This window comes from Sus scrofa, chromosome 6 (genome assembly GCF_000003025.6).
Source record: "Sus scrofa isolate TJ Tabasco breed Duroc chromosome 6, Sscrofa11.1, whole genome shotgun sequence".
In the NCBI taxonomy this organism is placed as follows: Eukaryota; Metazoa; Chordata; class Mammalia; order Artiodactyla; family Suidae; genus Sus; species Sus scrofa.
In genome coordinates this window covers 59,365,891-59,381,648 of record NC_010448.4, presented here as the reverse complement: position 1 = coordinate 59,381,648, position 15,758 = coordinate 59,365,891, and the positions used below count along the sequence as shown (strand labels likewise).

Sequence of the window (15,758 nt, the reverse complement as noted above, 5' to 3'; positions counted from 1 at the left end):
CTGGCCTGGACTGGTGCTTCTTGATGGGGTGGGCAGGGGCGGGCCGGAAACCCAAGAGGGGCCCAGTGGGGTGGGAGCACACGAGGGCAGAGATAGGGCTGCGCATCGTGGAAACACACAGAGAAATTCACCCACCCAGACATTCATTCATTGCCCCTCTGCCCCCTCCCACACTTGCTTGCCACTCACTTGAGTGAGCACTCACTCACTCCTCTAAGCTTCAACTTCCTCATCTGAAAAAATCCTGATAGCACTTCTCTCTTTTTTTTTTTCTTTCCTTTTCCATATGCTCCTGCGGCATATGGAAGTTCCCAGGCTAGGGATCTAATTGGAGCTGTAACCACCGGCCTATACCTAGGCCTCAGCAACGCGGAATCCGAGCCACGTCTGCAACCTACCACAGCTCACAGCAACGCCGAATCCTTAACCCACTGAGCGAGGCCAGGGATCGAACCCACAACCTCATGGTTCCTGGTCGGGTTTGTTAACCACTGAGCCAAGACAGGAACTCCAAGAATGCACTTCTCTATTCATGAATGTATCTGCTCCCTCACCCATGAGTTACATAGATTTTTACACCCATATCTCCCTCCCTCCCTTTCTTCCTTGCATAATCCATCCCTTCTATATTCCCAGAGGTCTTCCCAGCTTCTGGTGGATGCTGGAACCCCAATCAGATGCCATCCCAGGTTTTACGTCCAAGCAACTTGCTCTTATCAAGGCAACAAAGTAACTATGCAGACTCTGAGAAAGAAATCTCCAGAGAACTGGAGAAAGACAAGCGTTACACAGGGAGAGACGATAGTTCCAAATATACCTCATTCTTCTTCACAAATTCTTTCTCTCAGTCTGCGTCTAGGAAGGATGACCATTTCATTGGCTTCTCCCCCACCTCATCGGAGACAGGATTTCAAGTGGCGAACAAAGATTCATGACATTTTGCAAGAGAGCTCTCTGAGCATCAAGTTAAGTGGAAAATGAACCAATAAGCAGGTACCCCACTTGCTAAGGAAAGGGGCAGAGTACAAACTTAACCTGGAGCTTCCTGGGAGCCAATGGGAAAAAGAGAAGTCAGCTCAGTCACTTAGGTTGTGAGGTCCATGAGATTTAAAAATTTTCTCCAGGAGTGCCTGTTGCGGCACAGCAGAAATGAATCCGACTCGTATCCATGAGGCTGTGGGTTCAATCCCTGGCCTCGATCAGTGGGTTAAGGATCCAGCGTTTCTGTGAGCTGTAGTGTAGGTCACAACCATAGCTCAGATCCCTCCATTGCTGTGGCTGTGGCTGTGGCTGCAGCTCCACTTTGACCCCTATCCTGGGAACTTCCATATGCTGAGAGTGTGGCCCTAAAAAGAAAATAAAAAATGTCTCCAAAGGAATGCAGTGATTTCTCATGTGTGAGTGAGGGAGGCATATTTATAAAGACAGAGCTATGTCATATTAATAGCATTATTACTGCTACCGCTTCTGTTAATAATTCTCACAAAAACTTCATGAAATATATGTGATGATTGTTCCCAATTGACAAATGAGGAAACTGTGCTTCGGTGAATTAACGTGACCTGCTCAGGGCTACAGCTGGAAGTCCTTCTCTAAATCCTGGGGTTGAATCTGTTCTGAGTTAGATAATGACATTGGGATCCCCAGTTCCATGTCTCAACAAATCAGCAGACAAATTAGAAGTGCAAAACCATTAAAAATGGTGACCAGACTGGAAGGAAACCAGTAAGGGCTGAGGTGAGATCCTGTTTTAAAATTTTTATTTATTTGGGCTGTGGCTGTGGTGTGCAATGGCTGCTGTGGGATCTCAGTGGCCACACCAGGAACCTGGGCCACAGCGATGGAAGTGCCAAGTCCTAAGAGCTAGAGCACACAGCAACTCCCCAGACCATTTTAAAAGGGTAGTCAGGGACAGCTTCCCTGAAGAGGTAGTGTTTGGGGAGTTCCCGTCACGGCTCAGTGGAAATGAATCTGACTAGCATCCTAGAGGACGCAGGTTCGATCCCTGGCCTCGCTCAGTGGGTTAAGGATCTGGCATTGCCGTGAGCTGTGGTGTAGGTTGCAGATGTAGCTGAGATCTGGCGTTGCTGTGGCTGTGGCCTAGGCTGGTGGCTACAGCTCCAATTTGACCCCAGTCTGGAAACCTCCACATGCCCTGCGGACCTAAAAAGCCAAAAAAAAAAAAGAAAAAAGAAAAAGTAGTGTTTAGGGGCTGTGATTTGAATGGCAAGAAGGCATGAGACTTGCAAAAATGAGGGGGAAATAACAGAATATTATTCAGTCGTAAAAAAGCAATGAAGTACAAGAATTCCCTTTGTGGCTCAGTGCGTTATGAACCCCACTAGTAGCCATGAGGGCATGGATTCGATCCTGGGCCTCACTCAGTAGGTTAAGGACCTGGACCTGCCCAGAGGCTCTGTCTGGTGTTGCTGTGACTGTGGTGGAGGCCAGCAACTACAGCTCCAATTTGAACCCTAGCCTGGGAACTTCCATATGCTGCAGGTGCGGCCCTAAACAAACAAAAACAACATTGCATTAAAATAGCATTTCCTTCCTACAGATACAATAGTTGGAAATAACCTTGAGACCGCTAATAATAGTAAAATATAATAAAATAGAAACTGATGAGTTTTGAGTATGATTACCTTTTCTTTACCGTATTTATTTATTTATTTAGCCTTTTCTAGGGCCGCACCTGCAGCATATGCAGGTTCCCAGGCTAGGGGTCTAATCAGAGCCAAGCCTACGCCACAGCCACAGCCACAGCCCCGCCAGATCTGAACCGAGTCTGCGACCTACACCGCAGCTCATGGCAATGCCGGATCTTAACCCACTGATCGAGGCCAGGGATTGAACCAGCAACTTCATGGTTCCTAGTTGGCCTCATTAACCACTGCATCAGGAGGAGAACTCCCTTATTTATTTGCTTTTTTTGGCCGCACTTGCCGGCATCTGGAAGTTACCAGGCCAGGTATTGAGCCCATGTCACAACAGTGACCCATGCCACATCAGTGACAACGTTGGATCCTTAACCTGTTGGGCCACTAGGGGACTCCTGATTACATTTATTTTAATGTAATGTGTTTAATTGGAATTTGATTTTTTTTTTTTTTTTTTTTTTTTTGCTTTTTAGAGCTGCACTCATGGCATATGGAGGTTCCCATGCTAGGAGTCTAATCGGAGCTATAGCTGCTGGCCTACACCACAGCTTACGGCAATGCCGGATCCTTAACTCACTGAGCAAGGCCAGGAATCAAACCCGCAACTTCATGGTTCCTAGTCGGATTCGTTTCCGCTGCACCACGATGGGAACTCCCGGAATTTGATTTTTAATAAAGTTTAGTAAAACGTTTAATTTTTAGTAATGATTTTGTGTAACAACCGGGTCACAAAATTCTTGAAAATTTAACAATCAGGTGCCAGTGGTAGCTGGCCCTAGAACTTTCCCATGTGGTGAGAAGCCCTATGTGGTAGAGCCCAGGTGTGAGGGAAAATGACACAGATGTCTATATATATAATATATATATTATATATATATATGTATTATATATATATAATATATATATATACTTTTTTTTTTTGTCTTTTTGCCTTTTCTACGGCCGTTCATGCGGCATATGGAGGTTCCCAGGCTAGGGATCGAATCAGAGCTGCAGCCGCTGGCCTACGCCAGAGCCACAGCAACGCGGGATCCAAGCCGCATCTGCGACCTACACCACAGCTCACGGCCACGCGGGATCCTTAACCTACTGAGCAAGGCCAGGGACTGAACCCGCATCCTCATGGTTCCTAGTCGGATTCATTAACCACTGAGCCACGACGGGAACTCCAGAGGTCTATAATTTAAGGTGTAGGCCATCTCACTTTAATTTGGGTTTATCAAGATTCTGTTCCGTTCTTCCTCCCCGTTCCAGAAATTTGGACCGCCCCAGGCTCCGCCCCGTGTCTTCCGGCCCCGCCCCTTCGCCCACGCCGTCGTCATGACAACCGCGTCCGCTTGCCCACCACTCCCACAAGCCAGAGTCGTCGTCCCTCAACGCTCGCATTGGTCAAAAGTTCATAGAGGACAGGTCTCGCTCGCTCTCATTGGTCAGTGGATCACAGTGGTGCCAGCCCGCACACTCCCATTGGCTTACTGATTGAAAAGGGCGGAGACTCTGGGCAGCAGTTGCGGAGAGAGCGTCGGACTGCATCTCGGAGTGGGCAGAGAGCGGGTGTGTCCAGTTATTTGGAAGGATAAAGGTGAGGGGGGCCGTCCCATGGAGGAAAGAGGCGAGAAATCAGGGGACGTGAAAGGCGAATGGGTGGAGGCCGCAGACACGATGTTTGGGGATTCCCAGGTTGTCTGTCGTGCAGGGCGATGACCACACCGGCAGGCTCGGGCTCAGGCTTCGGCTCCGTGTCCTGGTGGGGCCTGTCCCCGGCGGTGGACCTGCAGGCTGAGAGTGAGTCCCACGCAGGATCACAAATCCAACACAGCGCTGCCTTCAGAGCTGGCAGACAGCGCGCTAACCTTCTTTGAGGCTCCAAGGGTGGGGGCGCCCCCGAGCGGACAGCCTTGATGCCGCTGCAGACTACCAGTCCCAGAATGCTTAGAGGCACAGCTCCCTTTGAAACCTAGGCCAGGAGTGCAAGTTCTCCTGGGAGGTGTAGTCCATCGTGCTGAGCGAGGCTGCCATGGGCGCTCTTCAGGCCACCGACCCCAACCCTCTGTCTTTTTGTCAGGTCCTGTGGACCCAGACGATCCAGAGCACGGGATACCCGAGCTAAATGTCCTGCTGGTGGGCTCCGTGGATGGGCGGCATCTGCTGCGGACTTTGGCCCGAGCTGCGCTCTGGCCTCGAAGGAGATTCCACGTGAGCTGGGATTAGGGGTCGTGAAAGGAGGAGGATGAATATGAGAACCCAGATTCCTGAGTCCCTGAAGCTGGGAACCCAGACTCCTGAGTCCTGGGGAAAGAGTGGGCTGGGTCTGGGGACTCCTGGGTCCGAGTGGGAGGAAGAGCCTGAGTAGTGATGGGGAGGAGAGTTCTGAGTGCGCACGCTCGTGTTGAAGAAGGGGGGCTGATGTACAGGTCTCCTTGGTTCTAAGTTTGCTCACTCCTGAGTCTCCTGGGAGCCAAGGACACATCTCAGAATCATCCTTCCCTCTCCATACTTCCAGTTTTATGTTCTGGAAAATAATCTAGAAGCTGTAGCCCGACACATGCTGATCTTCAGTATAGCCTTGGAGGATCCAGAGAAGATGGGGCTGCAAGGTCAGTGGCAAAGACCCAGGCAGTCTGGCCCCCAGCCTCTTCCCCTTCCCTGTAGGAATTCTGGCATTTCAAGGATACTCAGGAGTTCCTGTCGTGGCTCAGTGGTTAATGAATCCAACTAGGAACCATGAAGTTGTGGTTTCCATCCCTGGCCTTGCTCAGTGCATTAAGGATCTGGCATTGCTGTGAGCTGTGGTGTAGGTTGCAGATGCAGCTTGGATCCCGCTTTGCTGTGGCTCTGGCATAGGCGGGTGACTACAGCTCCAATTAGACCCCTCGCCTGGGAACCTCCATATGCTGCGGGAGCAGCCCTAGAAAAAGCAAAAAGACAAAAATAAAACAAACAAAAAATCAAGGGTACTCATTTTGAATGAGTATTGATCCCTATTTCATCACTTGCTCACTTGTTTGTTGGCCTTAGAGCCTCAGTCTTTCCCACTTGTGAAGTAGGCCTAAAAATACTTTCTAGAATCATCTAGAGAATTCTAGAAGAAAACCCACATACAACTTTCAGAACTATGCATGACACAGTGTAAGCATGCAGAGCCTTCCACGAAGGGAGAAGCCCAAAAGAGATCAAGGGACTTTCTGAGAGGTGGTGAGGCCTCCAGAAGTAGGGGGCGGGGGTTGGCTGAGCTGAGGGTGAAACCCAGGCAGCCTGCCTGAAGGAGGCAGACTTGGAAAGTGAACTTATAAGGAGAAGGGGGAGAAGGAGGATTTGGGAAATTGATTGTCTCTCAGTAACAACAACTTCAGCTTAGTGCCTAGAGCAAAACCTCTAGGATTCAGACAAGCCGTGTTCAAATTCTGACTCTGCTTGTTCTGTGACCTTGGGCTAGTATCTGGTCTTTTCTTGGCTTCAGTTTCTACATTTATAAAATGGAGGTCATGAAAGATCTTCCCCCATAGAATTCTTATGAGTATACAATGGGGAAAAAAAAAGCACATGTCCTGGCTTATGATACTGACTCGATACATTTTAGTGAGTACTGTTGTTTTCATGATTATGGATGGTAGGTGTCATTAATAGCCCAGAACATTCGGAAGACATTGCACAGATTTCATAATACACCTTATGAAAAGGTCCTTAAGGAGTTCCCATCGTGGCTCAGTGGTTAACAAATCCGACTAGGAACCATGAGGTGGCAGGTTCGATCCCTGGCCTTGCTCAGTGGGTTAAGGATCCGGTGTTGCCGTGAGTTGTGGTGTAGGTCGCAGATGCGGCTCGCATCCCGCGTTGCTGTGGCTCTGGCGTAGGCCGGTGGCTACAGCTCCGATAAGACCCCTAGCCTGGGAACCTCCATGTGTGGCCCTAGAAATGGCAAAAAGATGAAAAAACAACAAATAAGTAAATTAAAAAGTCCTTAAACAACTGGGACTAATCTAATCTGGATCTGATCTAACTACAGGTATATAGTTCTCTCATAAGTTTCTTAACTAAAATGAAAAAAATGAACAGTCTAACACTTAATACACATAAATCTTCATCTCCATCTCCATCTGTATATAACTTTTTCTTTTTTAAGGCAAGGGAAACAAATATGAAAATCAGAATTGGGGTTACCTGGGGGGAGGGAATAGGTGGGAAGAATAGGTCTAAGTTATTTCTTCTTCTTCTGGCCCTTGGGATGGGTGGGGAGTTTGCCTGGCTCCCTTATGCTCACTACCTGACTACGAAAACCTAAGATCACTGTAAAATGGATGTGCATCATCCACAGGGGTCTCATTTCCAGGTTCCCTCTATTCCTCCCACTAGTTTCTCCCCCCTCCCCGCAGAGAGGAGCGAGACCTTCCTGGAGGTGTGGGGGAACGCGCTGCTGCGCCCCCCGGTGGCCGCCTTCGTGCGCGCCCAGGCCGACCGCCTGGCCCACCTGGTCCTGGAACCCGATCGCCTGCAAGAGCAGCTACCCTGGCTCAGCCTGGGCGCGCTCAAGGTGCCTCCGCCCAGCCTCCGACTATCACCGCCGGGGATCCGGGTGGCAACGGGAAGAATGGAGATGGACGATCCAAATGGGTTTGGGCTGATGGAGTAGGCTGAGGGCGCGGGAGTCCGAACCCCGGCTTCCTGGCTCCCACTGTGAGACATGGACCAGGGGGCAGCTTCCGCTCTCTGCGCCTCAGTTTCTTCATCTGAGAAAAGGGAGAATCGTTCCCACGCTCTGGGAGGGAAGGGAGGGTCCAGCAGGAGAAGCCACTCTTCCTGCAGCCGCCTCTCCCTGGTTCTCCCTCCACGCGTGCCTGGCCGTGCAGTTCCGCGAGCGCGACGCCCTGGAGGCCGTGTTCCGTTTCTGGGCGGGCGGGGAGAAGGGGCCTGAGGCCTTCCCCATGAGCCGCCTGTGGGACTCGAGGCTGCGCCACTACCTGGGCTCCCGGTACGACGCCCGGCGCGGTGTCAGCGACTGGGACCTGCACATGAAGCTGCACGATCGCGGGGTGAGGGCTGGGACCCGGGGGGATCAGGTCCTCAGTCCCGGGTGAGGAGGTGGTTCTGGAGCTTGAGGAAGGGGGCTTGGGATCCTGGGTCTGAGGGAGGAGGGTGCTGGAGGCCCTCAGTGCTGGGAACCGTATCCCAGATTCCCTGAGGCCTCTTTTCTTGCTTCCCCCAACTCCAGGCCCGAGTCATCCACACTCGTGAGTTCCGGCGCTGGAGGGACACAGGCGTCGCCTTTGAACTCAGAGACTCCAGCGCCTATCACGTGCCCAACCGGACCCTGGCGTCCGGTCGTCTCCTGAGCCAAGTGCGTCTCCCGAGCCACTTCCTGCCCTGGCTGCTCCTTCTTTCCGGGGCGCCCATCCATCTCATTTCTCTCTGCTTTCGCAGCACGGAGAGCTCGTAGCAGCGCGCGGGTACTGGGGGGACATCGCCACGGGGCCCTTCGTGGCCTTTGGCATTGAAACCGACGACGAGACACTCCTGCGGACCAGCAACGGGCAGCCGGTCAAGGTGCGCGGCTGAAGGTGCAGGTGCAGGGGTTGGAGTTCACGAGGCCCCGCCCCCTGCCGCCCAGACCCCGCCCCTCATTCTGGTGGTGCGCCCGCAAAATGTAACAGGCCCCGCCCCTCTCTCCTTCCTAAGGCCAGTGTGGATGCCAGCTGCAAGCTTTGGGGTGAGGGAGTGGAGGGGTGGCGTACTCTAAGGCTCTTCCCTGCCACCCTGGCCCTGCGGTCCCATCCCAGCGTCTGACCCCATCCCTTCTCCAAAGACCGCGGGCGAGATCACGCTGCACAACGTGACGGAGCTGTTTCGAGAAGTGGTCGCTTGGGGGCGTCCGAGAACCACCCAGGGAGACTCGGAGCAGGTGCCGAGCGACGCGGGTGGAAGCCTGCCAGAGTCTGGTAAGCGAGGGACAGTCTTTTCTCTTGCGATGGAAAGCAGGGCTCCGGTGATCATCGCCTGGGACAGAGTGGGACCCGAACCCCGTCCCGCGCTTCAGGCTCCAGGTGTTTTAAGTTCAAGCGTGGGCTGATACGGTATCAAATGGCTGGACAAGTGATCTCCCCTTCCTCACATTTGGTCTCTTTTTTCTTTTCTATGAGTTTCTCTCCCTTTCCTAAATCCTGAAACAATTCTTCGCAGTCTGAACTACAAGGGTAGAATTCTAATCCCACCTGCAGAAGACGAAGAGGCTGCGAACATTTTAACACGTTTCTGGGTCCCGGCTCACCTTTGGACAGCTGCCACTAAATCTGGTCGCGCCCCCTTCTACCCATCCCCTCACTTGGCCCTCCCCGGATGTCTGTGTGTCCTGCGTGGCCATGGGCCACCCACCCTCTTTCTTTCTCTTGAATCTCAGTTGCCTGGTCTGTAAAATGGGTCTCTGCCAGCCAGACTAACCTTCTCCCAGAATTTTCCTGGAATCTGCCTAAGAGAAAGGATGAGAAAGGGCTTGACGAAGGCAAGCAGAGTTATCTCCAGGCTTTGTGTGTCTGCCTAATCCTGCCAGTCTTCCCTTCCCAGCAGCCCCTGCCCCTGGATCCTTCACTGTCCACTTCCTGTCCCTCGGCTCCACCCAGACCCTCCACCACAAGAGCTGCTACAAGGAACAGTTCCAGCTTCTCTACGTGGCCTGTGGGTAAGAGAGCCTGGGAGGTTCCCAGACTTCCCTCCCCAACCCCACACTCCCTTAGACCCAGGAGTCCAGATCCGCAGACCCTCCTCAATCAGAGTCCAGTTCCACAGCCCCCCTCTTCCCTCAGGACCTTAAAGCCTGAGCCTCAGCCCTCCCCGCTTCTCTCCGCAGGATGGTCCATTTTCTCTGCCCTGAGCTCGGGGCCTGCGTGGCCCCTGGAGGACACCTGATCGTGGAATTGGCACAGTGAGCCAGCTAACTGGGGAGAGCAGGGCAGGGATCTCCCAGGCTGAGGGTGGAATTGGAGTGGGCGGGCCGTAAGCCAGGTCCCCCATCGCCACATCCTGGTTCCAGGTACCTAGTGGACCTGCGGCAGGAGCAGCTGCAGGGGTTCTCCAGCCGGGTGGGGGAGCTAGCCCGGGCGGCTGGATTCGCCCCACAGCCTGGAGCCAGGCCTTCGGAGACCTTCGCGCGCTTCTTCAAGCCCGGAGACTCTGCTCCCAGCCAGGAGGACCCAGCTGTGGAATCTGGGATCCCACCCCCGGAAGTTCTGGCCCCGCCCCTTGAGGCCCCCAACCCGCCCTCTGAGGACCTGACCCAACCCCTTGAAGGTCGGACCCCGCCCCCTGAGCCCTTCTAGCTGCCTTCAGCGTCTCAGGTTTCACTCCAGGAGGTTTTGGCTCTGCCCGCAGGGAGTCAGACCTCCCAAACCCGACAGTCTGACCAGACCCCCAGAGACCAAGTCCCCTACCTCTAACTTCTGAAGTCAGGTCCTAGAATTTGAACCCACCTCTAAAATACTCTCTGCTCCCAACTCAGCCCCAGAGGTGTCGCTAGAATTTCAGATTCCATTCCTGGGATTCTATATTTATTTACTCCTAGAATCTAGACTGTTCTCTGAGTTCTACATTCCACTCTCGAGACCCTGAACAACGCAGCCTGCAGGTCTGGCCCTGGGGTTCAGACCCTCTGCGTGGTCCCCTCGTCCTCCGGCGTCCCATTCCTAACTGTGGGGTAGGGGTGTCCCCTCCTCTGGAGCTGGTCAGGCCCTGCGTGGACCAAGTAAAGAGAGCCAGGGTCTCTTTTCCCTGTGTCCGTGTGTCTTTCCTGCCTTCAATCTGTCTCCAGGAGGTCCCATCACGGCTCAGTGGAAACAAATCTGACGAGCATCCATGAGGACGCAGGTTCCATCCCTGGCCTTGCTCAGTGGGTGAAGGATCTGGCGTTGCCATGAGCTGTGGTGTAGGTCACAGACGCGGCTGGGATCTGACATTGCTGTGGCTGTGGTGTAGGCCGGCGGCTACACCCCGGATTCCACACCTGGTCTGGGAACCCCCATATGACCCGGATATGGCCTTAAAAAAAAAAAATCTGTCTCCAGGGCTAGGAAAGGGGAGGGACAGGAGTGGTCAAGAGAGGAAACCAAGACCAGATTTCTGGGTTTCCTAGTGGCGTGTACTGCCTGCCGAGAGTCTGGGCACACCACATCTAGAACCTCAAATAAATCAGAAAATACATTGACGGCCTAACAGGTTTAGGGCACTGCAACTGTCCATAACATGATGAGAAAGACAAAGTACCAGCCCTTAGGGAGATAGCAATTTAGTTGGGGAGGGTGGGGGCTGAATTCCTGGATCTGAGAGAGCAGGGGGTTGGGGGCCTGGACTCCTAGGTGGGAGGAAGGAGGGGCTGGATTCCCAGGCCCCGGAGGTGGAAGGGTGATCCAGCTGGAGCCGGGCCCGCCCCACCCCTCACGCGCCCCGTTATCTCTAGTGCTGGGCAGGGGAGGAGGGGGCAGCAATATATTTAGTCTCTGTCCTCGCCCTTCTCCTCTGTGTCCTCTGTGAGGCTCGAGGAGAACAGACAAGACAGAAGTCCCAGGGGCCTTCAAGGTCACTCCGGACACTCCCTCACTGACCCTCCAAGAGTCCCCTGCCCGCTTCTCTGCCTCCTGGCGGGAGACAGCATGGCAGACCGGTGAGTGAAAATGGGTCGCCTGGACTCCTGAGACCGGAGGCAGCGGCGGGTCGGGGAGATATCTCCCTGGTTCCTATGAGGCAGGACTCCCCGCCAGAGCAGGGAGGTAGGGACCGGACCCCTGGGTGTCGGAATGAGGCTACGAGTTTGGGAATCCGACCCCTAGGCACCGAGAAGGCGGAGCTGGTGGGTGGGACTCTGGGTCAGAGAGGTCTCTGGGCTCCCTTAGGACGAGGACTGACAGGACACAGACCACCATTAACCCCCTTCCCTGGTTTCTCTCCCTCCAGGAGCGGCGATGCGGTGAGAGCTGGATTGGGCTGGACTCGCACGGCGGGGGAGGGCGCTGCGGGGAGGACTCTGGGGCTAGAGGCTGCGACCCTGCGGCGGGACCGCACAGAGAAGGGCTGTGTGGGTGGGTGGGGGTCCCTCCGGTGACCCAGCTCCGTTTCCCCAACCCCAGGCGGGGGACTCGCGCCCCGCGCCGGCCCCGGTGCGACGCCGGTCCTCCGCCAACTACCGCGCCTACGCCACCGAGCCGCACGCCAAGGTGAGATCGGGGCCAGCGCGGTGGGCAGGGCTTGGGTAGGCTTCACAGAGCCCGGATTCCAGCCTTAGTTTACCTGCACCTGGGGGAGGAGAGGCGGAGCCAGGGCCTAGACCTGATCTTGGTCTTGGGCGGAGCCCAAGCGGATGAAGGGCCTCAGGGGCGGAGTTTAGTAGGGATCCTGGCTCTTTTCGGGGAGAGCTGCCTATGGGTGGAGTCCCGTTGCCCTTGGGAAAAGCGAATGCTTTAGGGACGGTGGGCGGTGCCTATCCAGAGACAGAAGCTCGGATTGGTGGAAGGAAACGAGGGGCGGGGCCTCCCTTAGATGGAAGGCTGGAGTTGGAGGCGGGCCTAAATCCGGACCTAGCTCGAGGGGGCGGGTCCACCTCTGGATTCCCCTCCCTCATCCTTTGTTGCTCCCTCTCACCCCGGCAGAAAAAGTCTAAGATCTCCGCCTCGAGAAAACTGCAGCTGAAGGTGCGGACGGGCCTGGAGAAGGCGTCTAGGTGTCTTCTGGGGGCGGAGCTTGAAGGATGGGGTGGGGCTTCGGATGAGCAAGTGGGCGGGGCCTGGAAAGTTTTGCGGAGGGGACGCCCTCCGAGGGCGGGGTGAGGCCTTGGAATGGTGGACCTCAACATTGAGGGGACTGGTCTCTGGAAGCCGGCCTGGAATTACGGGACGGGGCCGGGGGGTGGGGGTGGCTGTTCCTCGCTGTCTTCATCCCGATACCTGGGCTGCGGTTCCTGCCTCCCCTCCCCAGACCCTGATGCTGCAGATTGCGAAGCAGGAGCTGGAACGGGAGGCAGAGGAGCGGCGCGGAGAGAAGGGGCGTGCTCTGAGCACGCGGTGCCAGCCTCTGGAGTTGGCCGGGCTGAGCTTCGCGGAGCTGCAGGTACCGGCTCTAATCAGGGATTCCGGCCCAACGAGGGATCAAGGCTCCTAGGGTCCAGTCTTGCATTCTCCAGGGGTAAAGTTACTACACCCCATTTCTGCTCAGGATCCTCTGCTCCAATCTCCCAATCCCTACTCTCAGGAATTCAGAAATACCGTCTTGCCGATGCCTACAATAGCAAAACCTGGGGGCTCGTTCCTCCAGCCTCTCCAGGCCAGATTCTGAAGACACCTGGCTCTGGAGCTTTGCTTTAGTCGCCGTTTCCCACAGTCTGGCTTCAGTCTGCTCCTCCATGACCAGACACCTAGATCCCCAGCCCCTCCTCCCTCAGACCCTGTAGTCCTGGCCCCCCACCTTCAGCAGTCCCCCCCACACTCCGTGTTTCTCCACCAGGACTTGTGCCGACAGCTCCATGCCCGCGTGGACAAGGTGGATGAGGAGAGATACGACGTGGAGGCGAAAGTCACCAAGAACATCACGGAGGTGGGAGGCCTTGGGCAGTCGGGTCCCTTCAGAGCAGGTGCTGTGCCTGGGGCTCTGGTCTCAGCCTGGCCACTTGCACCTGATTATGGGCACAGACACAAGGAGATGCTGGGCAGCTCTGTGAGCCTGGTAGGGAGGAGCCAGAGGCAGAGTACAATCCCATCAGGGAATGCTGTTCCAGGTAGAGAGAACAGCACATGCAAAAACCCACAGGTGGGAAAGCAGAAAGTATGTTTGAAAATGTGTGGCTGGAGCCTCGCGTGTTGGTAAATGAATTCAAGTGTGGTCCAGGGAGCTGTGATGCATGTAGCTGGGCTGGGCTGTGTCCACGGTTTTCAGAGATGAGGCTGGGGTAGATTGGGGAGGGCTTGAGGTCCCAGGGTGGGGAGCATGGGTTTCGTCCCAAAGGTGGTAGGAGCTTGAACAAGGGAGAGTCTGGATGAAGCCTGGATGGGGATAGGAGGGAAGAGTCAGGTGGAAGAGTGAGGCGGGGGGTGAGTGGAGGCTCCCTTTATGGCTGCCTCTAGATCGCTGATCTGAACCAGAAGATCTTTGACCTTCGGGGCAAGTTTAAGCGGCCCACCCTGCGGAGGGTGCGGATCTCTGCCGATGCCATGATGCAGGCACTGCTGGGGGCCAGGGCTAAGGAGACCTTAGACCTGCGGGCCCACCTCAAGCAGGTGAAGAAGGAGGACACGGAGAAGGTGAGTGTGACTAGGTCCAGGAAAGAGGGTGCTTTGGCGAGAGGGTGTGGGGGGCTGCCATCCTATGGCCTAGACTCAGGGCAGGTGGCACTTGGGGTGGTGGGGAGCAATACCTGGTAAGGGTCCTCGGCAGGAAGTACAGGAGGGGCACAGGAAATGCCAGAGGAAGACAGAAGGTCAAAGGTGAATACCGGAAGTGGAGTAGGGAGGGAGGAAGTGGCAAGGAGGCAGAGGTGCAGGAAGAAGATAGACATGCAGGAGGGAGGCAGGAAGTGCAGGAGAGGGTCCGGAAGTGGGGCAAATTGGGAAGGGTTGTCTGAAGGAACAAGAAGAAGTGTTCCAGGTGTTCCCGTCATGGCTCAGTGGTTAACGAATCTGACTAGGAACCATGAGGTGGCAGGTTCGATCCCTGGCCTTGCTCAGTGGGTTAGGGATCCGGCATTGCCATGAGCTGTGGTGTAGGTCGCAGACATGGCTCGGATCCCGCGTTGCTGTGGCTCTGGCATAGGCTGGCACTACAGCTCCAATTTGACCCCTAGCCTGGGAAGCTCCATATGCTGCTAGAGCGGCCCTAGAAAAGACAAAAAAAAAAAAAAAAAAAAAAAGAAGTGTTCCAGAAGCAGATTCTGCAATGGGCATCCAGAAGAGAGTGGCCCAGCGGGCAAAAGGGCACAGAGGGCACATGGAGGATATTTGAGAGCCTGTAGACCAGGAAGGTAGCCTAACCTCTGACCCCATCCCCCCAGGAGAACCGGGAGGTGGGAGACTGGCGCAAGAACATCGACGCGCTCAGTGGGATGGAAGGTCGCAAGAAAAAGTTTGAGGGCTGAGCTGGCCTGACGGGCAGCCTGGCCCCAACCCTGAGGAATAAAGCTTCTCTCTGAGCTGGGAGTGGCTGTGTGTCTGCTACTCTGGGGGTTGGGGTCTTGCTGTGAGAGACATGGGACCCCTGAGCTCAAGGCTCCCCCAAAGCCACACCGCACCCCAGGGGCAAACCTGGGTCTCCAATAGGGGGCGTTCTCCGATCCTCTGCCCCCTGTGGGGGGGTGCATAGAGGTGCCGAGACCGAGGCCCAAAGACGGACACATGGAGGCACAGACAGATTGAGTCAGAGACACAGGGAGAGACAGACAGACAGACAGCCAAGGGAGAGGGACAGGAGACGGATGCAGAAAAAGAAGTGCAGAGAGAGAGGAAACCAGACACAGGCTACTCAGTGAGAAATAGAGAGGACCTCGCCCGCCCGGGAAGAGACAGGAATGAGGGCGCACAGGAGGTCCTGTCATGGCTCAGCAGTTAATGAATCCGACTAGCATCCATGAGGACATGGGTTCGATCCCTGTCCTCGTCCAGTGGGTTAAGGATCCGGCGTTGCCGGGGGTGTGGTGCAGGTCGCAGACACGACTTGGATCTTGCATTGCTGTGGCTGTGGTGTAAGCCCACAGCCTGTAGCACCGATTGGACCCCTAGCCTGGGAACCTCCATATGCCACAGGTACAGTCCTTTTAGACAAAAAAAGATGGAAAGAAATGAGGCCCCACAGAGGGAGAGCTGCAGACACAAAGAGAGGTCCCCCCACCCCCGCAAAGAGCTGTAAAGATAGAGACAGAGAGCTAAAGACAGTCAGATACCCAGTCACTGACGGGCAGAGGGAGACCAGGAGACACCGTAGACAGGGACAGAGGCCAAAGATAGCCCCCAAGCCCCCCACCCCGAAATGCAGAGTCTGAAACACAGAGACAGTGACACGGAGGTACAGGGAGTGAGGAATCCCCCGGAGTTCAAGGTCATGGCTTGGCCGGGAAGGGGGAGGGGATAACAGAAAGAG

At 55.1% G+C, this 15,758-nt stretch overlaps 1 protein-coding gene across 5 annotated transcripts; it reads left to right on the top strand.

Moving 5' to 3' along the window:
* Positions 4,159-14,821, top strand: TNNI3 (troponin I3, cardiac type). 5 transcript variants are annotated; one of them, XM_021093183.1, is made up of 18 exons: positions 4,159-4,242; positions 4,357-4,445; positions 4,726-4,856; positions 5,164-5,257; positions 7,034-7,191; positions 7,508-7,690; positions 7,870-7,995; positions 8,079-8,201; positions 8,461-9,330; positions 9,499-9,573; positions 9,682-11,304; positions 11,595-11,607; positions 11,768-11,854; positions 12,287-12,328; positions 12,612-12,743; positions 13,137-13,226; positions 13,754-13,930; positions 14,677-14,821. In XM_021093183.1, exons 11-18 carry the CDS (start codon positions 11,294-11,296, stop codon positions 14,758-14,760), a joined length of 636 nt encoding a protein of 211 aa, XP_020948842.1. In that variant the 5' UTR covers positions 4,159-4,242; positions 4,357-4,445; positions 4,726-4,856; positions 5,164-5,257; positions 7,034-7,191; positions 7,508-7,690; positions 7,870-7,995; positions 8,079-8,201; positions 8,461-9,330; positions 9,499-9,573; positions 9,682-11,293; the 3' UTR covers positions 14,761-14,821.